This window comes from Delphinapterus leucas, chromosome 15 (assembly GCF_059928025.1).
Source record: "Delphinapterus leucas isolate spDelLeu-1000000601 "Yukka" chromosome 15, BTC_Dleu_Yukka2, whole genome shotgun sequence".
Lineage (NCBI taxonomy): Eukaryota > Metazoa > Chordata > Mammalia > Artiodactyla > Monodontidae > Delphinapterus > Delphinapterus leucas.
The window spans coordinates 59,549,732-59,573,487 of NC_143143.1; the positions used below are offsets into that span (position 1 = coordinate 59,549,732).

Genomic DNA, 23,756 nt, shown 5'->3' on the forward strand with positions numbered 1-23,756 from the left:
GTTCCCAAAAGGACCTTCTTAGGGTAACTTAGAGTGTATTTAAGAGTTTATGTGAAATCAAGCTCGAAATCATTCATTCATTTCAAACAGCTTCAGAAGTACTTTGTAAATTTTACATATGCAAACAAGCTCAGAAAACACATTCATCTCAAAATTTTCCGTTTTCCTCAATCGCTAGGGGGAGCTCCTCAGGCCTGGCACAAAGACCCCTCTTTTCCTCAGGACAGACCGAAGCTGATTTGACTGAGGCCACCGGTAACTATGTCCCTACTTCCCCCTCCAGAGGCTGAGCCCATATTTCGGCTCCAGAAACGAAGTCCTAATCGCCAATTTCAGAGGCTAAGACCCCACTCCTCACACCAGAAGCTAAAGACCCCACTTCTCCAACCAGAGGCTAAGTTTCCACCACACACCCCACTGGCTAGGTCCACATGACCCCTTACAGAGGCTGCTGGGTCCCAGTTTTGGCTGCAGCAGTCACCTGGTGCCACAGAGACTACATCCTGCTTCCCTCACCGGAGTCTAAGTCTCTGCTTCTTGATCCAAAAGCTAAGTCTTCAGAGCTCTCCTCAAAGGTTAGGTCCACACTCCCCTCTCTAGAGGCTAAGTCTGGATTTTGGCTCCATAGGCAGTACCTACCTCTCACATGAGAGGCCGTGCCCCTGCTTTCTTTCCAGAGGATGAGAACCCACTGCTGGCTCCAGAGCCTAAGTCCCAATCCCTCTTCCAGAGGCTGAGTCTCCATTTCAGATCCAGAGTCTAAGTGCCAACTTGTGCTGCCAGTGATTCCCCTATATTTTGCTTCAGAGGCTACATATGTCCGCCTAGCCAGAGCCAACCGACAATCTTCCCAGCTGGGTCTCCTGCTGGGTCTCCTTCTCCTTAAAGTGAGTTAGAGTGTATTTAGTCAAAATTAAGCAGCATATTAATAAAAACAAGCTGAAACTCAGACATTGTTCTCAAGAGAAACTGTAACTTCTTAAGGAGTTAGAGTGTAGCTGGTCTAAACTAGCCAGTGTAGGGACTTCCCTGGTGGGTAAGGCTCCATGCTCACAATGCAGGGGGCCCAGGTTCAATCCCAGGTTGGGGAATTAGATCCCGCATGCATGCTGCAACTAAGAAGTCTGCATGCCGCAACTAAGATCCCACGTGCCACAACTAAGACCTGGCACAGCCAAAATAAATGAATAAATAAATATTTTTTAAAAACTTAAAAAAATAAATTAGCTAGTTCATGTGCAATCAAACTCAAAATCACTCATCCATTATAAATGAAATTTATAAGCTTCATAAATGATATATAAATTATATATATATATAAACTAGCTCAGAAATATATATATGACACAAACACAATCTCAAATTACATTAGAGTAATGTGCATCTAAGCAGTATTAGTGAAACCTAGTTCAGAGGCAGACTTAGTCCTCAAAAGTACTTAACTTACAATGGTAAGTTAGTGGAAATATAGATGAAACTGTGCAACCAAGCAAAGAACCAGATATTCCTCTCTTCTGAAGTGTGAAATGGTGAGATAGTGCAAATATAAATGATTTACAGCCAAATTACATGAATCTAAGCAAGTTTTAGAGGAAATAACTCACAGTTACATGTTTTTCTCTTACTTTCCTTGTTTTTGTTACTTACAACAAATTAGAAAGAATGTAAGCAGCTTAAGTGACAACAATGTCAGAATCGTACATTCATATCTAAGATAACTTCCTATAGTGATTTAGATAAAAATCTGTCTGGAACTAAGTAGATCATTGAAAACAGGCAGAAAAACCACACCTTCAACTAAGGTTCAGGTTCAGGAACATTTGAAATGAAATATCTCATTATGAGTTAGAGCATGTTTAGATGAATCTAAGCTCTTTATGTCAAACAAGCTCAGAATCTATCATTCTTCCTGTATTAGTCTGAGTTCTCCAGAGAAATAGAACCAATAGTGTGTGTGTATGTGTTTGTGTGTGTGTGTATTTGTAAAGATGGAGGCTTATTGTAAGAAATAGGCTCACACAATTATGGAGGCTGGCAAGTCCAAAACCTGCAGTGTGGGCCAGCTGGCTAGAGACCCAGAAGAGCCAATGGTGCAGGTCCAGTCTGAAGGCAGTCTGCTGGAGATTTTCCTCTTGCTCTGGGAGGCCGGGCCTTCCACTGATTGGATGAGGCCCACCCACATTATGGAAGGCAATCTGCTTACTCAAAGTTCACTAAGTTAAATGTTATTCTCATCCAAAAACACCCTCCAAGTTGATGATGCTCGCAACTACAAAGATGTCCGGAAGCCAGACCCTCCACAAGCCAACCGGAACTGCCTTCGCCGGGTGACCCTGAGCGCCGAGGGCGTGGACCTGGAAGCCGTCACGGAAGCGGCCGCAGAGGCTTCTGGGGAGTCTTTCAAGCGAACAGGCAGAGGGAACAGACATTTCATTCGGGAACCACTACCTGTTTATGCATGGGTATTTTATAAACAGAGACGGGTAGGCTGTCACTACATAGCCACTGTCGTGGTAAATTAACCGCGCGGTCCACAAGCGGCTCCTGGGACGGCCATCGGGAAGGGAGTCCGCGAGGATTCTGGGAACTGTAGTTCTGGTGTAGTTGAGCGGCCGAGGGCGGGGTGAGCGGTCGGGTCCTCTCTGGAGAGCGAGGCCTGCCGGGCACGTGGCCCCGCGGTGTCCCTCCCCTGCTGCAGGAGGGTGGGGATAGGCCGGGCAGGGTCTAAGGTTGGGAGCTGGGGAGGAGTGAGGCTGCTGGGGGAGTGCGGCGGCCCAGGCCGGCGGGTTCGGGCGGTTTCGTGCTTGGAGGAGGGGGCGCGGCTCGAGGTGCGCGTTTGTGGCGGGGAAATGGGGTGACTCCTCTAGCTGCGAATCCCTGAATTGCGGGGCGTTACCCGGACCTTCACTCCTCGGCTGGGGCGAGAGACCTAGAACTCAAATTTCTTTCTTGGAAACGGGGTGGGTATATTCTGGGCCAAACAATTTACGAGTAGGGGGCAGCTCCAGTGCGCATCCCCGGCGTTTATTTGGGGTGTAGGGGTGTGTTCAGCCAGGGCCAAATAGACATCCCTTGTGATGGGGGCTGGGGGCGCGGCTTGGGCCATGTGTCCCTGGGTGGTGTTTGGCCTGGGAGCACTTACGTGCGTCCCGCATCTCTGAACGGTTGTGGGAACCCAGGACTGATCGTGAATGTCAAGTTTTGTTTTTGATGGGGCTGAATATGACCCAATGGTGATTGGGCGGAGGTGGGGTGGAGGAGAGAGCATCTCAGGCCCTGCTCTGCGTTGGCTTGTTGGGGGTGGGTGGAGGTGAGTTCGACGTGGGCAAAATATCCGTAAGGGGTGGTGGAGTGTCTTGGCTCTGGAGTTCCTTGGGTTTTTAGAAAATGGGGAGGTTTGGGGCCTGAGGCAGACATCCTACAGTGATGGTGCACTGCACCGCTGGGGCCTGCATCTAGGCAGTTTTTTGAGTGCAGGCAGGTCTGCTTCTCTGGGATCTCTTGTCCCACGGTTTGTCCTCATCCCGGGGCCCACTCTGCTTTATGACAAAGATCCCAGATTTGGTTGTAATGTAAGTGGCTTGTTTGGCTAATTCTCCCTCTTCTTTGAATGCTTTTCCCTCATGTGTTGGGGTTCAGACCTCTAGTTTGAGACTTACCCAGATTAGGTAGTGTGGGGACCTCTGAGGGCTGCTGGCCAACTGTCCAAATCACTTCTGGGATCTGGTGAAGCCCAGGTATCAGGACTTTAATTTTTGGGTAAAAGGTCAGGTTTTAAACCCACGCAGTAGAATAGTACAGTAAACTCACATGGACGTATCACCAGATTCAACATTCATTAATTCACAGACAATCCTGTTTCATATACATCCCCTCAACTTGTCTTTGGATATGCTTTGAGAACTGTCACACCCGGTAGGGGTTGACCATCACTGACATTACAACTCATCCAACAGGCTAAGCCCATGGCACTCCACAGCTAGAGATCAAATCTAGGCACTTTCTAGCTCTGTCACCTCAGTTTATCAGAAGACCTAACTCCGGGCCTTTGGGAGACAAAAGTTGTACAGTGCCTGGAATTGTCTGTGGTGTATAGTAAGAGTTTAGTAAGTGTTAGTTATTATTAGTAACAAAGGATGATTTTCCTATTTAATAGCATATCAGGACAGGCTGTATTTTGATGCCCACACATGACTCTGTCCCCAGGAAGCTGTCTACATTCTTCTTTGACAGATCTGAGGCTGTTTTTTTTTTTTTTTTTTTTTTTTTTTTTAAAAGAAGAGGAGCACCCATTATTTTAAGCTTGGGGATTTTTAGCTTGGTATCTGGGGGCCAAGAGACAGTCCTGAAGCTCACACTGCCTGTTTCATCCTCAGGTTCACCTTCTCACATCCCTGCCTGCCCAGAGAGGACTGTATAGAGAACGAGAGGACTTCTTGCAGGTGGATACCACTCACCTTCCATGTTTCTGCAGTGTCTTCTGTTCTCCAGACCTTGGGCAAATTTCCTTTGCTCATCCTGACGTTTTGTGCCCTGCAGTGTTCCATTTGAGGCTCAGAGGACCTGCTTGTTTCTGTATGATACCAGGGCTGATTTAAGGGCAAAGGCCTTTAACAGGGAATATTACCCCAGACAAGTGCTCTCATTCAGGTTACCACCATCCTTGCCCTAGCAAGGTTTCATCCTGGCTGCTGGATTCCCAAGACTGTGTCAGCTGTTGTAAAATAGAAAATGATGGTAACTACCATTTATTGGGAGTTGTTCTGTGCCAGGCACTGGGCTTTACAATCTCTGTAATATTTTATTCCCTCAGCACTGACTTATTTGAACAAACCTACGCTCACATATGATTCCTCTCTTTGTTACATGTGACGGATAAGGGTTGCACTGTTAATTTCTACAACACATCTTTGGAGCATGTAACTGCTGCTAGAGGGCTTTCTTCTAAGTTAAAACATAAGAACAAAATTACATAATTAATGCCTTTTTTTTTTTTGGTGGTTAACTTTTCACATAGAAACTACAAATCCATCATCCAGCATCAGCAATAATCAATTCATGTTCAAGGTTGTTTCATATACCACCCCTGCCTCCTACCTTTTTTTGCAGAATTATTTTAAAGCTACTTCTAGACATCGTATCATTTCACTTACAAATGTTTCATTATGTGTCCTTAACTGAGAAGGACTTAAATTTACCCTTTTTTAAAAAACTGAGGTATAATTTATATACAACCAACTACACAGATCTGAAGTATATGTTTCAATGGATTTTGACAGACATGTACTCCCATGTAACCATCACCTCCAACAACTGGAATTTGTGTCCTGTTTCAGAATTCTTTGCCTACACCAAAGTCATGATGGTATTCTCCTATGATTTTTTTTCCTAGAAGCTTAAAGTTTTAGCTTTTACATTTATGTTTATGATCCATTTTGATGTATTTTTTTTGTGTATGGTTTGAGGTTTTGAGGTTTGACATAGTACTTGTTTATAGCACCATTTGTTGAATCGACTCTCCTTTTACCATTGTATTGCTTTGGTGCCTTTGTTGAAAATCATTGTCTAAGTGTGGGTTTATTTCTGGACAGTCTCTTCTGTTAATTTAATCAACATCACACTGTCTTGATAACTTCAGCTTTATACTAAGTCTGTTTTTTTATATTTTTAAAAAAAATTTAAAATTTATTTTTAGCTGCGTTGGGTCTGTGTTGCTGCGCACAGGCTTTCTGTAGTTTGCAGTGAGCAGGGACTACTATTTGTTGTGGCGTGCGGGCTTCTCATTGCAGTGGCTTCTCCTGTTGCGGAGCATGGGCTCTAGGCACATGGCCTTCAGTAGTTGTGGCGCACGGGCTCTAGGGTGCGTGGCCTTCAGTAGTTGTGGCACGCAGGCTCAGCAGTTGTGGCTTGTGGGCTCTAGAGCGCAGGCTCAGACGTTGTGGCGCATGGGCTTAGTTGCTCCGGGGCATGTGGGATCTTCCCGGACCAGGGATCAAACCCCTGTCCTTGCATTGGCAGGTGGATTCTTAACTACTGCGCCACCAGGGAAGTCCCTATACTAAGTCTTGAAACCATTTATCATAAGTCTTCTTTTACAGGGTTATTCTGGCTATTCAAGGTCCTTTTCATTTCCAAATATTTTTTTGAATCAGCTAGATGTTTTCAACAAAAATAAGTCGTGTGGGATTTTGATTGGAATTGTGTTGAATCTGTAGATCAGTTTGGTTAGAATCGACGTCTCAAGAGTACTGAGTTTTCCAGCCCACAAACTAAGTATATCTCTCTATTTATTTAGGTCTTTAATTTCTCAAAGTAACATTTTGTAGTTCTCAGTGTAGAATGTTTGCACATCTCTTCAAATTCATTCCTATACATTTTATGTTCTTGATATTTTTGGAAATGTTTTTAAAATGTAACTCTCCAGTTGTTTCTGACTAGTATTTAAAAATACAGTTGATGTTTGTATGTTGACCCCTCATGTCCAGCCACCTTGCTAAATTTAAATTAACTTACTACTTCTAGTTTTTTTTTATTGAGGTATAGTTGATTTATACTATTATATAGGTTTCAGGTGTACAACATAGTTATCCACAATTTTTAAAAATTATACTCCATTACAGTTATTATAAAATATTGGCTATATTCCCTGGAGGGTATTATGCTTAGTAAAATAAGTCAGACAGAGAAAGACAAATACTGTGTGATCTTACTTATATGTGGAATTTAAAAAAGCTGAACTCAGGGAAGCAGAGAGTACAGTGGTGATTGCCAGGGGCTGCAGATAGGGGAAATGAGGAGATGTTGGGTACAAACTTTCTCTCTCTGACTTATTTTGTTAAGCATAGTACCCTCCAGGTCCATCCATGTTGTTGCAAATGGCAAAATTTCATTCTTTTTATGGCTGAGTAATATTCCATTGTAGTACATGTATACCACATCTTTATCCGTTCATCTGTTGATGGACATTTAGGTTGTTTCCATATCTTGGCTGTTGTAAATAATGCTTCTGTAAACATTGGGGTGCATGTATCTTTTCAAATTAGTGTCTTTGTTTCCTTTAGGTATATACCCGGAGTGGAATTGCTGGATCATATAATACTTCTATTTTTAGTGTTTTGAGGAACCTCCATGCTGTTTTCCACAGTGGGCGCACCAATTTACATTCCCATCAACAGTTCTCACCAACACTTGTTATTTGTGTTTTTTTGGATGATGGCCATTCTGATAGGTGTGAGGTGATATCTCACTGTAGTTTTAATTTGCATTTCTCTGATGGTTAGTGATGTTGAGCATCTTTTCATGTGCCTGTTGGCCATCTTCATGTCCTCTTTGGAAAAATGTCTATTCACATCTTCTGCTCATTTTTTTTTATATTTTATTTTATCTTCCAAAAAATGGATATTTTTAATGTATTCGATTAGCAAAGATTAAAAAGTTAGATAATTCCTAGTGTTGGTAAAAAGTTGGAAAGCAGAATTGTATATTCATTGGTGGCAATGCTTCTTATCCAGTCCATGTTCTGTGTATACTGAAAATTTGAGGTCTCTAGGTGCCATACTGTGTTCTTCACTAAACATCTTCCCTTTTTTTAAAATTAATTTTTATCAGAGTATAGTTGCTTTACAATGTTGTATTAGTTTCTGCTGTACAGCAAAGTGAATCAGTTACACGTATACATATATCCACTCTTTTTCAGATTTCCTTCCCATCTGGGTCACCACAGAGCATTGAGTAGAGTTCCCTGTGCTATACAGCAGGTTCTCAAATTAGTGATCTATTTTATACATAGTAGTCTATACATGTCAATCTCAATCTCCCAATTCAACCTACCTTCCCTTCCCCCGTTGGTAACTGTAAGTTTGTTCTCTACATCTTTGACTCTATTTCTGCTTTGCAAATAAGTTCATCTCTATCATTTTTCTACAGTCCACATATGAGTGATATTGTACGATATTTGTTTTTCTCTTTCTGACTTCACTCTGTGTGACAGTCTCTCGGTCCATCCATGTCTCTGCAGATTTCTGCCCTTTTTTCTTTTTTAAAATTAATTAATTAATTAATTAATTAATTTTTGGCTGCGTTGGGTCTTTGTTGCTGCGTGTGGGCTTTTTCTAGTTGTGGAGAGCGGGGCCTCCTCTTCATTGCGGTGTGCGGGCTTCTCATTGCGGTGGCTTCTCTTTTTGCAGAGCACGGGCTCTAGGTGTATGGGCTTCAATAGTTGTGGCATGCAGTCTCAGTAGTTGTGGCTCGCGGGCTTAGTTGCTGCCTGGCATGTGGGATCTTCCCGGACCAGGGCTTGAACCCGCGTCCATTGCATTGCCAGGCGGACTCTTAACAAATGCGTCACCGGGGAAGTCCCCCCATTTTTTAATTGAGTTGTTTTTTTTGATATTGAGTTGTATGAGCTGCGATTTTTTGATATAGAGTTGTATGAGCTGCTACAACTTCTAGTTTTTATTTGGACTTTTGGATTCTAGGATACAGTCATGACTGCAAACAAAGATAGGTTTATTTCCCATAGATAATCATTTTTATTATTTTTCTATATATACCTCCAGTATTTAAAAAAATTTTTTTTGAAGTCCAGTTGATTTACAATGTTGTGTTAATTTCTGCTGTACAGCAAAGTGATTCAGTTATACATATATCTGTTCTTTTTCATATTCTTTTCCATTATGGTTTATCACAGGATTTTGAATATAGTTCCCATGCTATACAGTAGGACCTTGTTGTTTATCCGGCAGTATTTTTTATGAAAAGACAATCAAAGATTAAACACACATATTAAACCCTGCTCCCCACCCCCCACCTTTCCTAAGGGGGTCCTTGTTAAACTGAACCTTTTAACTGATATGTAATAAAATATACCCACCACTTCCTTACTGGCTTTTGGATTTTATGTGTGTTTTTTTTTGGCCATGCCCTGTGGCTTGCGGGATCTTAGTTCCCCCATCAGGGATTGAACGTGCGCCCCCTGCAGTGGAAGTGTGGAGTCTTAACCACTGGCCTGTCAGGGAAGTACCTCCTTGGTTTTTTTTTCTTTTAGAGTAGGTTTACCTTTCCTCTGTTCTCAGAACATGAGAGATGGTGGAATAATGCAGTGCTTACAAGTGGCACTGTCACTTTCAGTCACATTTCTTTGTCCAGGGCAAGTCATGAGACCAAGCCTGACGTCAGGGGCAGAGAATTATACAGAGAAACAAATAATTGGGAATGTTGATGATATCTACCACAAAGGGCCTACAGGCTAGAAAGGAATGAGGTAAAAAAAAAAATGCAAGGAACCTTGTGGACTGAGACTCTATGTATATTGTGTGAGAGGACAGGATCCCTGCTGAAGAGGCACAGGCATAGGGCCCACAGTAAGGGTCCCAGCAATGTCAAATTGCTTCTCTGTCCCACAGGTCCTGGCTGCATGGCAACAAGTTGGGCTTTTATAAGTAAGTTTTGGAGGAATCACACCAGGCAGCAGAAATTGATCTTGAGATGAAATCATTTCTACCAGGCCTCCTGGCAGAATTTCAAGGCGAACACGGGGCTGACTCTGGGGCCATGATGTTGCCTGATCCTTCTGCCTGGAGAGAGCAGGACTGGGAGGAGATGTTGCCTTTGGAGAACAGGGAAGTTGCGGAAACAGTGAAGACACCGACTCAGAATCACAAGGCAAAAGGTGAGAGCTGTTGAGGGTCCAGAGAGGTGAAGAGGGGGAGCAGGGCTCCAGGTTTACTGCGAATGCCTTGTGATCACAGGAAAGGGGCGACTTTCTCTTCACAAGTCACGGAGGAGCTGCTCTGACAGCACCATGGGAGCCCCAGTTTCTCATAGCTTCTTTTTCCTTCTCTAGGTTTGCCTTCTCACAAGACTGACTGGCTTCAAGAAAAGGAGGGAAAAGTCCAAAATACTGGTGAGTTGGGGTTACATTTATTTAAAGTCTCTCAAAATTGCTCTTAAGGACATGTGGCAAGTAGCGAAACATTTATTCAAGAAAATCTACTAAATCAGCAAGAGTCTGTGGCATTTGTCCCACAACCTGCTCCCTCCTGGTCACCCTTCAGCTCAGTGTAATGGAAGCTGTACTCCAAATGGGTACAGCTAAGAAGATGGGACTTTCTTCCCCCAGTTCCCAGTCTTTTTCTCTGGGAGGGGCAAGCTACCAGCAATTCTTATTCCCCCCAGCTCAGTGTGGCAGGCAAGTATGGCCAAGAAGTCTGGCGTTTTCTATCTCCACTAGACCCTATTTGTATGATGGAAGCTCTGTCTCAGGCACAGGTGGTCAAGAATCAGGAGGGACCTTATTGCCTTCTCCCCATCTTGCTCATAGGGCAGACAGAGATCCTGTGCTAGGAGAAGCATGCTGAGAAGAAAAGGAGCTGCCACCCCTGCCCAGTGCCCCACTGTTAGGGCAGGAGTGTCACACTGAGCGAAGTGGTCTGCCAGTCCTGTGCCACCTCTGAGTAGTGGTGCAGAGGTCCTGCCCTGGTGGGAGGCAGGCCATAGGAACAGAGAGCTCTACAGCGCTCCCTAAGGGGACTGGCTTTGTGTGGAACTGAGCAGGGAAGTTGAAGCCTTAGGGTGTTGTTGAAAACAGTGAAGATTTTGGTGGTGAGCAATTAAGAGGAAACTGAGAAGCCTGTGATAGCAACAAGGGAAATGGCAGATCACCTGGAAGTTTAACAGAGAAAGCAGGGAAAGAAATTGCTGAGAGGAGCTCTCCTACGGGTCGGAGTAAGTCTCAAATACTGGCCTCAAAATTACCCCTGCAAAAGGATCTGACTTTAATTGGATCAGACTGTGGAGCCATTTATACTCCAGGACATTGTTGAAAACAGTAGAGCAGTCAGCAACCAATAGTGGAGGCTAACAGTCGGGTGTGATACCAATAGAGGCAGACCTGCTGGAAGCTTAACGGGGAAGTCAAGGAGAGACATGAAGAGAGCCCTCTGTCAGGAGGGGGAAGGTCTGGGTGACTGTGTGTTTGCTCAAGGCTGCACCCTCTGAGGAGCCACTGCTTCAGGGAAATAACCTTCATCGAACTAATCCAGACAGGTCTCAAAACAAATGAACAAGCAGACAACCACAACCTAGGAAGACGGCAGGGTTGGTATCCAGAGTTGCTACAATATTTTACCTAAAATGTCCAATATTCAAAGAAAAATTATATAGATAAGGGGAGGGAGAAGGAGGGAAAGGGAAAGAAAGAATATATGAATTTAAGAACGAGAGAAAGCCTAAATAAATTTTCCTGGTCTGTAAAATGAAAACAACTTTTCAGTTCTATGAGTTAAATTATAATCTCACTGGATTGTAAATTCATCTTCCCCTATTGGTTATGAGTTGTTCATTCATTGATACACTGTGAACACAAAGTTATACTCCTAGAGAATGTCCAGTGGGGTTGGGGCTAGGAAGCAAAGCAAGCTAAATGCCCTGCTTTCATTTCAGGAAGCTTATTGAAGTCTAGGCAGAACTTGGAGATATTGTGGGTTTGGTTCCAGACCACCATGGTACAGTGAATATCACAGTAAAGTGAGACACATGAAATTTTTGGTTTCTCAGTGAATATAAAAGTTATGTTTACACTATACTGTAGTCTATTATGTGTTCAATAGCATTATGTGTGAAAAAACAATATACATACCTTAATTAAAAAATACTTTATTGGACCCTGGAGGTCCAGTGGTTAAGACTTCACCTTCCATTGCAGGGGGTACAGGTTCGATCCCTGGTCAAGGAGCTAAGATCCCACATGCCTCACAGCCAAAAAACCAAAAACATAAAACAGAAGCATTATTGTAACAAATTCAATAAAGACTTTAAAAATGGTCCACATCAAAAAAGTCTTTAAAAAACACTTTATTGCTAAAAAATGCTAACCATCCTCTGAGCCTTCAGCAAGTTGCAGTAGTAACATCAAAGATCATTCATCAGAGATCACTGTAACAAGTATAATAATAATAAAAACATTTGAAATGTGAGAATTACCAAAATCTGACACAGAGACACGTGGTGAGCAAATGCTGTTGGAAAAATGGCGCCAATAGACTTGTTTGACATGGGGTTGCCACGAACCTTCAATGGTAAAAAACTTGATGTCTATGAAGGGCAATAAAGCAAAGTGCAGTAAAATGAGGTACACCTGTACTGCTCTACGTGATGAGTGAAGCATTAAGGGCTTTATTTTGAAGAGGTTAAAATACCAGGCAAAGACAGATTTTGCAGATCCCATTTAGTATAACCTGAACTCTTCAAAAATGCTTATTCCGGGCTCCATCTGTTCACTCCTGCTTTTCTCTATGGTTGAAGTTTTCTTTCATTTTCTCCTCTAAATCGTCTCCATTCCCTAATGCCCAGCACAAGCCTTGTGTACATGATGCTTTTTTTCTTTTCTAGCGCATGCTCTACTCTTCATCTCAGAATTCCTCCATTCCTCAGGGTCATTGAGCACTGCTTTAGGTTTTCAAATTGATTCACAAATCATTTCTCCAAAGAAATCAAAAGTGTCCGAGGACCAGGAATGAGTTTTATGCATCAGTTATGTACTCCTCAGATTTTAACACAAAGCTGTAGTAATAATGCCCAGAAGAACTTGATACAGAGAACCATGTACTCTGAAAAGAATTAGATCAACTTCTTGCATATCCAGACTCTCCGGGGCCACCAGCTATGTTCCTCATAGTGGGAGGACTGATGGGGACTTGCTGTATGTCCCTTAATTTATTGCTTGTTTATAGGTACCAGTTACATTCAGGGATGTGGCTGTGGTCTTCACAGAGGCAGAATGGAAGAGACTGAGCTCTGAGCAGAGGGACCTTACAGAGAAGTGTTGCTGGAGAATTATAGGAATCTGCTCTCGTTGGTGAGGCAGTGTTCTTTCCTTCATTAATTCAGTGGAGATTTACTGACCACCTCCCATATGGCAGAAAATGTTCTAGACACTTAGAACATGTTAGTGAATGAAGTGGTAATCTCTGCCCATGGGGAATTACTTTCTACTGTAGGGAGACAGCTAACGAAAAGCTTCATATTCAGGGACATTATTCTTATTTAAAAATTTTTGCATATGTTTAATTTTCTTTTTTATTGAGGTATAGTTGATTTACAGTATTACATAAGTTTCAGGTGTACAACGTAGTGATTCACAATTTTTAAAGGGTATACTCCATTTTTGGTTAGTACATATATAGGGATATTATAATATGGTATGTTAGAAGGTGCTAAGCACTACATAGTAAAAAATAATAATAAAATAGAACCGGATAAAGGAGTATTAAGTGTGAGAGTGTGGCTGGCTGAATTTTGAAACTGGGTATTTGAAATCACCAAGAAGGTAACATTTGACCAAAGGGAATTAGAACTCTAGGTATCTAGGATAAGAGCATTTCAGGTGGAGGGCCTAGTCGGTGCTAAGGCCCTAAGGAATTGGGGTGCCTGCTGGATATAAGGAACTACAACGGAGGCACAGTATGCAAGGGGAGAGCAGTGAGAAATGCCTTCTAAGACAGAAGTTAACATTAAATATCAAAGTTTGTATGGCTTTTGAGTTTCATAAGCCATATTTTTTTCATTTATTTAAAAACTGACATTGATTCTTTAAATCTAGGTTGATAAATACTTTTGATTGTGATATTTCTCTGGATCAGGGGTTGGCCAACGTTTTCTGTAAAGGGCCAGAAAGTAACTATTTTAGGTTTTGTGGGTGATATGGTTTCTGTAACCACTCTCAACTCTGCCCTTGTAGGGTTAAAGTAGCCATGGACAACAGGTAAATGAATGAGTATAGCTGTGTTCTAGTAAGACTTCTGTGGACACTGAATTTTGGATTTCATGTAATTTTAATGTATCATGAAGTATTATTATTATTTTGATTTTTTTCCAACTATTTAAAAACTTAAAAGTCATTCTTAGCTTGTAGACTGTGCAGAAATAGAGGGCCAGATTTAGCTTGTGGGCCGTAGTTTTCCCACCCCTTGTTCTAAATCAGTGCTGTCCAGTAGAAATATAATGTGAGCCATGTGGGTAATTTTAAATTTCCTAGCAACCACATTTAAAAAAGTAGAAGTAAATGGGTGAAATTAATTTTAATAATATCTTATTTAACCCAATATATCAAAATATTTTCATATCAACATATAATCAATATAAAAATTAATTAGATATTTTACTCTTTATTTTTGTAGCAAGTGTTCAAAATCTGGTTGTTATTTTATACTAGAACACATTTTCGCTCAGACCAGCCACATTTGAAGTGCTCAGGAAGCATACAGCTGGTGGCTACCATATTGGATAGTGTGGTTCTAGATATTCCTGTAGTTCTAGATAAAGCAGGTAGAGAAAAATCACATTTTTGGAGACACAAACTAGTTTTAGGCAGGAGTTTCTTCAGGGGTTTCCTTAAACGTCATGGCTATTTCCCTGATATGGATTAATCAGGTTTACTTTTTTCATTTTCATCTTCTTTGTCATGTTTTGATCTGATATCATCTAGTTTGAGCTCCATCTAATTAAGTGTGGATTCATCTGTTTCAGTCTGGTTCTGTGTGTTTTGATTTGGCCTTAGCTAGTCAGTCTAACTAGATTTTGTTTTTATTTTTCTCTTGTCATATTATCTTCCTTCTCTGTGTTAATATGTTTAACGGGTTCCAAGGAAAATGTCAAAATGACCTTGTTCAGATTAGTCTTGATATTGAATGCCTGGATCCCACTTGCGTTTCTTGAAGTTGTGTCCTTTGTCTTGCTCAGCACCACAATATCCTGCAGTTCTTCTGCCTCTTATGTCTCTTGTGGGCTTTTCTCTTACTTTTTTCTTTTCTTTGGAGTGTAAGGGTCCATAGGACTAGTGCCACATACTCTTTTTTTCTATGTCAGTATTCACACCCTTGAACAGTTTGTGAACTTCAACGATTTTACCCATCACCTATTATAATGAATCCATTTTCTTTGTCACTGTCTCACCTGTGCTTTATCTTCATATTTCTATTTGGTTACAAGACAGCACAAGTTTATTCTCAAACTTATTTGAGATAATTGAGATAAATTGAGATCATACTATTTTTCCTCCTAAACCAGTCTCTCTTTCTCTAGTTCTTCACATGTTCATGTTATGATGTCTCTTCCTCAAAGGTGCTCCCTGAAATAATCTTTAAAGCTTTCATAGGGGAGATATTTCAGTTAGTTTAGGCTAGGTAATGCTGTGATAACAAACAACCCCAAACTTTGCAAATGTTCATTTCTTACTTAATATCTACTGTCTTCAGTTCAGGTAGACAGCTCTGTTGGTTCAGCTCTGCTGGCTCTGGGATCTAGGCAAAAGGAACAGCCTCCATCTGGGTCATGGGATTCTTAAGGAAGAGGGAAAACAGCCATGATAGAACCATACTGTGCCTCTTAAAACTTGTTTGGAAGAAGCACTAACTTTTCACTAACCTTTGTTGGCCAAAGCAAATCCCATAGCCACGTCTGATGTCACTATAATGGGATTAGTTTGGGCACAAGGTACCAGAATCCTGAAATCATGGAGCATGTCTTTCTGTCCACTGCGGAATCCACAATACTTTAGTAGAGAACCTAGTACTTAGAAATTTTTAGTATTTGTTTGTGGGTGGACAACTGGAAATTCAGAATTATTTCATATACAGTCTCTTTAACCACTGTTTCATATACTGTTTCCTACATTTGAAAGCCTTTCAGACCTAGTGACTTTTTTTGTATATCAGTCTTCTATTTTGTAATAGAAAAGGCACGAAAGAGATTTCCACATAGGTCATAGAGACTGTTACCTCCAAGTAGAACAGAGTTGTGGACAGTCTATATCAATGTGATACAGACTTAGATGATTTAGTCAGAGGAAGAGGCTAAGGGTAGTTGAGGCTACTTGCAGAGCAAAAAGGTTCCTGGTCTGACTGACATATAGAAGATGCTTTTGTTATGGATTTTCTGGATTGCAATAGAAAATGGAATGTGTAGAAGTGGAATGTAAAGGAATTATTGGTGGGAAACAAATTGTGTTGTATGTATATTGTCAATTACAGTTGTGGCAGTAAGACACTTTCTGTCCTAAGACAAGGCAGAACGGCCCAGCAGCCCTACTTAGGGCTTCTCTAACTGAAAACCTTCTTTCTCCAGCAGAACCAAAGCCAGAGATCTACCCCTGTTCTTCCTGCCTTCTGGCCTTTTTCTGTCAGCGGTTCCTCAGCTAACACACGCTGCAGATCTTCCCGGGTGTGTGTGTAGAAAATCACTTCCACCTGGGGGATTCTGGCCTGGGGCATCGGGGGCAGCAGTATTCTGCTCACAACTGCTGGAGTGAAAACACAGAAGGCCAAGAGAGAGAAGGTGACTCCAGACTCTGGTGCTCGAGGACAGAGGAGAGACGGCCCTTACGTGCATTGCCCAGCCCACCCTGAGAACAGTCAGCAATTCCTGGAGAAGGCAGCGCAGTGGTAGAAATAGAGCCCAGCGTAGCCCAAAGGGTAAACCCTTTGCAAGCAGACAAAGAAATGAAGGAATTAGAAACCTCAAGCTCTGGAGCAGTCAACTGTCAAGAACGTGAACTAGACTGTAGCCCCAAATCAAACTGCATTACAAACCAGGTCATCCTCTTAGGGGAGAAGCTCTATGTCTTCAGGGAGTGTGGGCGAGGCTTTAGAGATAAGTTGAACCTCATCAGACACCATTGGACACACTCAATGGAGAAGCCTTATGTGTATAGTGAGTGTGGCCGAGGTTTCAGCCAGGTGTCAACCCTTATTAATCACCGGAGGACACACTCAATGAAGAAGCCTTACATGTGCAAGGAGTGTGGGCGGGGCTTTAGCCAGAAATCACTCCTCCTTGTGCACCAGAGGACACACTCAGGGGAGAAGTATTATGTTTGCAGGGAGTGTGGGCGAGGCTTTAGCAACAAGTCAAGTCTCATAAGACACCAGAGGACACACTGAGAGGAGAAGTCTTGTGTATGCAGGGGTCCTGGGCAGGACTTTAGCAATTAGTCGAACCTCTTCTTACGCCAAAGAGACATGCGGGGAGTAGTCTGTATGTGTGTGTGGGGTGTGAGTGAAGCTTCAGAGATGTGTTGACCCTCATCAGGCAGTGAGGCACATTCAGGGCAGGAGCCTTATGCGTGCAGAGTGTGGGTAGCTGTCAACCCTCAGTGCACAAAGAGGACGCACTTAGGTGGGAAGTATTGTGTGTGCAGGGACTGTGGGGAAGCTTTAGCAATAAGTCAGCATTTATGGAACATCCAGTGGCCGACTCAGGAGAAGCGTCATGTGTTCAGGGAGTGCTGACAGGCATTGGGAAAAGAACCGACAGGAGGGCTCCAGATGGCTCACTCAGGGAGGAGCTGTGTGTTTGCAGGGAGTGTGGGCAAGGCTCTTGTGATCAGTCAGCTTTCTTCACACACTGTAGGGAGAATCCTTATGTGGGGATACTGTGGGGCTGCTCCAGCCAACTGCTGCTGATAGCTGCAGAGATGAATTCCTCACTAGACTTGCTCTCAGCCACAGGGAGCTGCACTTCCCAGGGATGCCTCCTGGCCAACGACTGATTGATACGGGGAGACAAAACCCTAGCCGGACTCTGCTGGGACAACTCCACAGGGTCATCCCAGATCCCAAGGTCCCCATGAAACTGAATGATCTCAAACACATTGCAGGTCAGCTTCTTCCTCTGCCCAGTCCTGTCCTCATTCACCGATAAGCCACTCAATTCTCTGCCTCATTGTCTCTCCAGGGAATCCACCCTAAGATATCATAAGCACACAAGGAGTGTGGATGAGGCTTTGGCTAAAAGTCGCTCCTCAACAAACCCCAGAGTATACAGAATAGAAGCTCTGTGTGTGCGGGGAGAATGGGTAAGGACACCTCAGGATGCATCAGAGAGCAGCTTTTGAGGGAGAAGCTTTACAAGGCAGGGAGGGAGACTGGGAAGATTTAGCAATAAGTTACACCTTCTGGTGCAGCCGAGGACACTCAGGGAGTCCTATGTGGGTGGGGTTGTGGGCGGAGCCTTATTCTGACACCCCTCCTCACAGATCACTACCTCACTCACCTCCTGGGGGGGTTTCAGAAGTCTTGACCCCCACCCGTCCCCATACTCTTTGAGGGTGAAAATGGCAGTAACAACTTAATAAACATGTTTTTCCACTTTTTGTAATCAGATGGAATAAAAAAGTAGAAGGCTTTATTTAAGTAAGAATAATCAATTTGTTTTATTTTCAAACACCAATTTTTTCCCATGTTTTCATGTCTTTCTGTTCTCATAAATTGTTCAATAAGCTCAGGCTATGTACCTTAGTCACTCATCTGTCTGGAAAGGAATTAAATTTCACAACCTGGATTTCTGCATGAATTCAACCCTTGAGAAAAAATAAGTCCCAATCAACCTAGTAGATTTATTGGAGGATCTGATTCGTTGCATGGGGAGGATGATGTAGGTTCTGGAGACATGCCCACCGAAGCAAGGGAATTTCCCGGGTCTCTGGGGGCTGGGTTGCCTCTTCTGACTGATCACTCCCTTTGGCTTCTGTGAAAGCTCCCTTCCCTGACTTCTGTCTCTTCCTTCTAGTCTCTATTCAGGTCTCTGCTGTATCCTTCTCTACCACTGAAGCATTGTTTTTCCTTCCAGATTCCAGAGTCAGGTCCTTTAACCACGCCCAAACTGCTCTCCAGTCATGAATCATTGCTTTGGGTCTCTTAGCTACTTTGGTGTCAGATCATAAGTCTAAAGACCCCTGGGGAATTCCCTGGTGGTCCAGTGGTTAGGACTCTGTGTTTTCACTGCTGAGGGCTGGGGTTCAATCCCTGGGCCCTAATCCTGCAAGCCACGTGGGGCAGCCAAAAAAACAAAACAAAAAAAACCCTAAACACAGCTCCAATGCCACGTCCCCTCATCCCTCCAATCCTAGGGTCTAGTCCTGCTAATGACACCCACATCATCCCTCCACTAACTGGTCCAAGATAACCTGGTCATACCCCTGCCCTTGTTTTTCAGCCCAAGGACCTGGCCTTTAATCACACCCTTTCCTAGTCTTCCTCCCTCAGAGCCCAAATTGCCCAGATTTTTGACAACTCTGCATGCCCTGGCTCTGACTTCTACGTCCTAAGCCAGAACTCTTTACTGGAGAGGGTTGGCCTCAGCTCTAGCAAATTTGTTTGCTCAGTTGGAGTTTGCCAGATCCACAAAATGGATATCAGGCTTTGAAAATCAGAAAAAGCACAGGCTGATTTTGTTGCACTATCAAAGAGCGGGGCAGTAAAGGAGAGTCCAAAGGCCATGAAGTCAGCTTTCCAGTGGGTCCTGAGTCAGCTCTGGTGGAGAGGATGTGAGTGCCGGGAGCGTGGGTCCCCACCCTTTGCCACATTTCCCGTCATGTTTCTTTGCTGGAACTGCCCCTATAACATCAACAATTTGCTTTGGGTCAGAACTGGAAGCCACAGAGGGAAAAGTGTTTATGGGTATGCAGTCTCTAGGGTCTGAAGAGGGATAGGCCCTCTATGTTCCAGATGACCCCAAGACCCCTCCCTGTGTCCTGCCATTGGGAGAGAAACATGTGAACAAATCAGCACCTTCCTTTGGGAAGGAAGGGTGGGAGGAAAGAAAATGATGCAGATTCTTTTTAACTGAAGTCCCTTATAACCTGTAGTGACCTCAGACGTGTTCCAGGGAAAGGACTGTCAGTCCTAGCCCAGCAAAGGGAGAGGGGTATGGGGTTATCTTTCCAAGCCTGGAAAGGGGCTTCCCCAGACTGCTGCTACTCTGTCCTTTATCTCTAGGAAGGACCACTGGAACCAGCTCCTGTATTCCGTCCCAGCAGGAAGCAGAACAGGGGTGTGTGAGGTGAGCTCTCCCTCCGAAGAAAGGAAGGTACACATCCCCACTCCCTAGGATTTTCCTTTCTGCCCCCAGGGAGGAGGAGCTCAGACTTAAAATAAGAGCTTATTTCCGACATGAGGTCAGTGGCCTCAAACTCAGAGGCCTGCAGTGTCCAGGCAGGTCCTATACTAATGAGGGGGTCAAGCCTCGATTGGGTGGGGGTGCTTTGGGGAACTGGGGAGCTCAAACTCAAGTTGCTTCCTACATCCTTCCTGGCCTCCTCACTTGACCCCACTCTAGAAAGCCTTGAACTACACCTCGTTTGGGCCTTTTCATTTAATGATCCAAATGTCCTGCCCCTTTTTTTGAGCCATGACCTTGACTTCAGAACCCTCCAGCATTCTTCCCCGTGTTCAGTTTTAGAAATGTCTTTTTCATGTTGAGTTTTGCTTAATTTTCTGAAAAACAGGGCAGTAGATTATGAAAAATGAACATCAGTTTTGATATGGGAACATCTGACCCAATAACACAATGGTGTGGAAACTCCGTAATCTGACAAAAGAACGTGTAAAAATGCGATGATTTGGCGGCACCTTGTGTGATGAATCCATGTGAGGGCCACCTGTGGGTCACAGAGAGGATCTGGGTTGGGGGGACTTTCAAGATGGCTGGCAATCTGACAGCCCCTGGCTGTGAAATTAGGTACGGTGGGTTAGATTTAAAGTGACCTAATTTATACACACAAGCTCTAATCTGACTTTTAAATATCTGTACATATATTTCTCATATATTCAAAGTAAGCATGTATAAATTTTTTATCAATTTTTTTCTAAAAGAAAACAGATAGTAAAGGATTCTTGGCAAAACATGAGATTTTCTCATTGCATAATCTTTCTCCTAATGGAAATACCATGTTATCCTTTATTTCCTCCTAATTAAGCATGACATATATAAGGGATAAAAATCCATATTCTTATATAAAGATTATTTTTATCTAGCTCTGTACCCTATTCATTAATTTTAACTTCATTATCATTTTGGAGAATAGCCAAAAACTCTACTGCCATTTTTTAAAAAAAATTTTTAATTATTATTATTTTTAAAATAAATTTATTTTATTTATTTATTTTTGGCTGCGTTAGGTCTTTGTTGCGCGGGCTTTCTCTAGTTGTGGCGAGTGGAGGCTACTCTTCGTTGCGGTGCACGGGCTTCTCATTGCAGTGGCTTCTCTTGTGGAGCATGGGTTCTAGGTGCGCGGGCTTCAGTAGTTGTGGCTCGCGGGCTCTAGAACGCAGGCTCAGTAGTTGTGGCATACGGGCTTAGTTGCTTCACAGCATGTGGGATCTTTCCAGACCAGGGCTCGAACCCGTGTCCCCTGCATTGGCAGGTGGATTCTTAACCACTGCACCACCAGGGAAGCCCCTCAACTGCCCTTCAAAGAGAAGTTTAGGACAGGTTGAAATATGACATTCTAGAATCCTAAAAAAAAATGAAACCAGATTTCTAGAGTTCCAGCCATCAGTGCTCTAAAAAGGATAAAAGCATTCCTTCTCTGTCTGAGTGTTGAGGCAACAGCTGAGGATTGGAAAATCTCACAAAGCCAGATTACACACAGGGACAGGCTTGTCTGCTTCTAATGTAGACCACAGTGTGGGGCCCAGCTTACCTTGCTTACTAGGTTCTAAGGTAGAGCTGGTTTTACAGAATCCTTGCTGCTACTAGTCATCAGTTCCCCTTTTCCCTACTTCCTACTCCTTCTGGGAACTAGAAAGCTATTTTTTTGTCTGCGGGGGGGAGAGAGCTTAATTTTATGAAGTTTAATGCTACTTATCATAGTTTTTGTCTGAGCTGCCTCTCTTTTGTGTATTATAATAACCTTGGGCAAAAGCAGCAGGACCCCGACCTTCCCCTAGGTCTAATAAACACTGCCACTAAAAGAGGCTTCCTTGTCTTTTGATAGAGGGGTTCAACTTGTAAAAATCTTAGAGTAAGTAAATTTTGCAATATTGGAGGTGTGCCTAATAAAATTGTGAAGACATTTGAGATCAGATTTTCTGCTTAATATATTGGTACAGGAATTATTTGGGTGTTGAAGACCTGGAAGAGATGATGTGGGGAATCTGAGAGAAAACTTAAGAGAAAGGTATGATGAATAGCACTGAGACCAGGGTAAATCTCGGAGGTCAGAAGTGTTGCACTTGTCCAGGCAAAATTTACAGGACAACTATGGTAATAACTTTGTGGACTGAAAGAGAAGATAGGCTTTGTAGGGTTTGTCTTCAAAGCACTTGGTGATCACCTGGATGTAGAATTTAAAAGCACCCCCGCAAACACAGCTTTCCAACAGTAGAAACATTTGCAAAAGATAAAAAGTGCTCATCACTCCAAGAATCCAAGCAGAAAGCCAACGTCTTATCTATGTTTATCATGAGAGTAGTTCCTTCTTTAGAGGCTACCATCGTTTCCCTCTGAGGCCTGCATTCTGCTGACCTGTATGGTAGAATATGTTTGGGTGTATGTGGAGTGGTGTCACTTAATCAATATATTGTCTTAGCTCCAAATTCATCTTTTGTTGCCTGATCTGTGAAAATGGATCTGGGCCCTTTATATATTTTTCCTTTGTCAGCTGTCATGAGGTACATCAGTAGTGGGCTGTTCTGGAACAACATTGCTGGAGGAAGGGGTCCTCTCTCCTGGTGTAGGTGGCTCTTCCACCAGGCTCCTGGAGAGTACCCTTTTCCCTTGCTTCTCAGCCAGTGCACTTTTCTCTCATGCTAAATGCCTGCAGGGACACAGCTTTCTCAACCGATTGGCCACCCTGTGTTTTCTCCAGCTCTCCACCCAGGTGATGGTGGCTCAGGAGCCCCAACAGAACAGGCCTGTGCTCCAGCCCAGGTTGCTGCTCCTGTACCCTCTCTTCAGCACCATGGGGACACACCCTGGGGCCACCTTGGACCTTCATCCTGTGCAGAGGCTCAGAGCCTCCCAAGCCTGATTGTTGCTCCCCAGACCCTCTCCTTAGCTCTACATGCATGTGCACCAGAGCCCCAGCAGCCACCCATAGCTGCCCCAGCCTAAGCTGTGCACCTAAGTGCACTAGGTTTTTGCAGCTTTTCAGCCTCCATTTCTAGCAGCACCTATAGCAGTACCTTGACCTCTTTTGCTCACCCACCCATCAGTCTTGGCTGACTTGGCCCCAGAGGTTTGTTTGCTGCGGCCCTTCAGACACAGATACTGTATGGTCCAGGCTTTGTGTCAACATCAACACCCTGACTGTCTGTGCATGTTGGGCTCCCTTTGTGTACCTGCCAACCAGCCTTGGCTTGCTCCACAGGGATATTCCTACTTGCCTGGCGACTGCAGACCAGCTCTGGCCTGTGCAAAGTTCTGGCCCTTCCTACCAACTTCTCCACCATCCAGTGGGCTGAAACCACACCTTCTTTAGTGAGGGCTGAACCCAAACCTTGGGGAGGGAAACCTCCTTCTAGGTTTATCCTTCTTTAGGTACTCTCCCTTAGCTGAGGGTTTTCTTTTAATATTTACAGTTACTTTTCTACCATTGCAAAGTAATTCTTCCTGCTAAATTTACCATTTAAGTTACTGTGTGGTTTCTGTCTCCTCACTGGACTCACGTTGATACAGATGTGAATATGTACAGTTTTTATATGAGGGCAATGACGCAAACTTTTGACTGCAGTTATTCAGTGAACCCAGAGATAAACCAAAGAAATAATGCACGTCAAAATTACTATTAATACTAGCTGGGGCAATGGCCCTGAACCCAGACACAAACTTAATGGTCTAAACCAGGGGATGGCAAAATGCAGCCTGAAGGCCAAATCTGGCCTGCCACCTGTTTTTTTAAGGCCTGCAAGCTAAGAATGCTTCTTACATTTTAAATCATTGGAAAGAATCAAAAGAAGAATAATATTTTGTGACACATA

At 43.3% G+C, this 23,756-nt stretch overlaps 1 protein-coding gene across 1 annotated transcript; it reads left to right on the top strand.

Moving 5' to 3' along the window:
* Positions 1 to 2,422: 2,422 nt before the first annotated feature.
* On the top strand, positions 2,423 to 19,755 carry ZNF343 (zinc finger protein 343). The gene is given in 4 exon segments (XM_089896640.1): positions 2,423 to 4,442; positions 9,405 to 9,670; positions 9,845 to 9,904; positions 16,123 to 19,755. Coding segments are annotated over 3 exon segments (1,059 nt in total). The 5' UTR covers positions 2,423 to 4,442; positions 9,405 to 9,486; the 3' UTR covers positions 16,938 to 19,755.
* Positions 19,756 to 23,756: the final 4,001 nt, after the last annotated feature.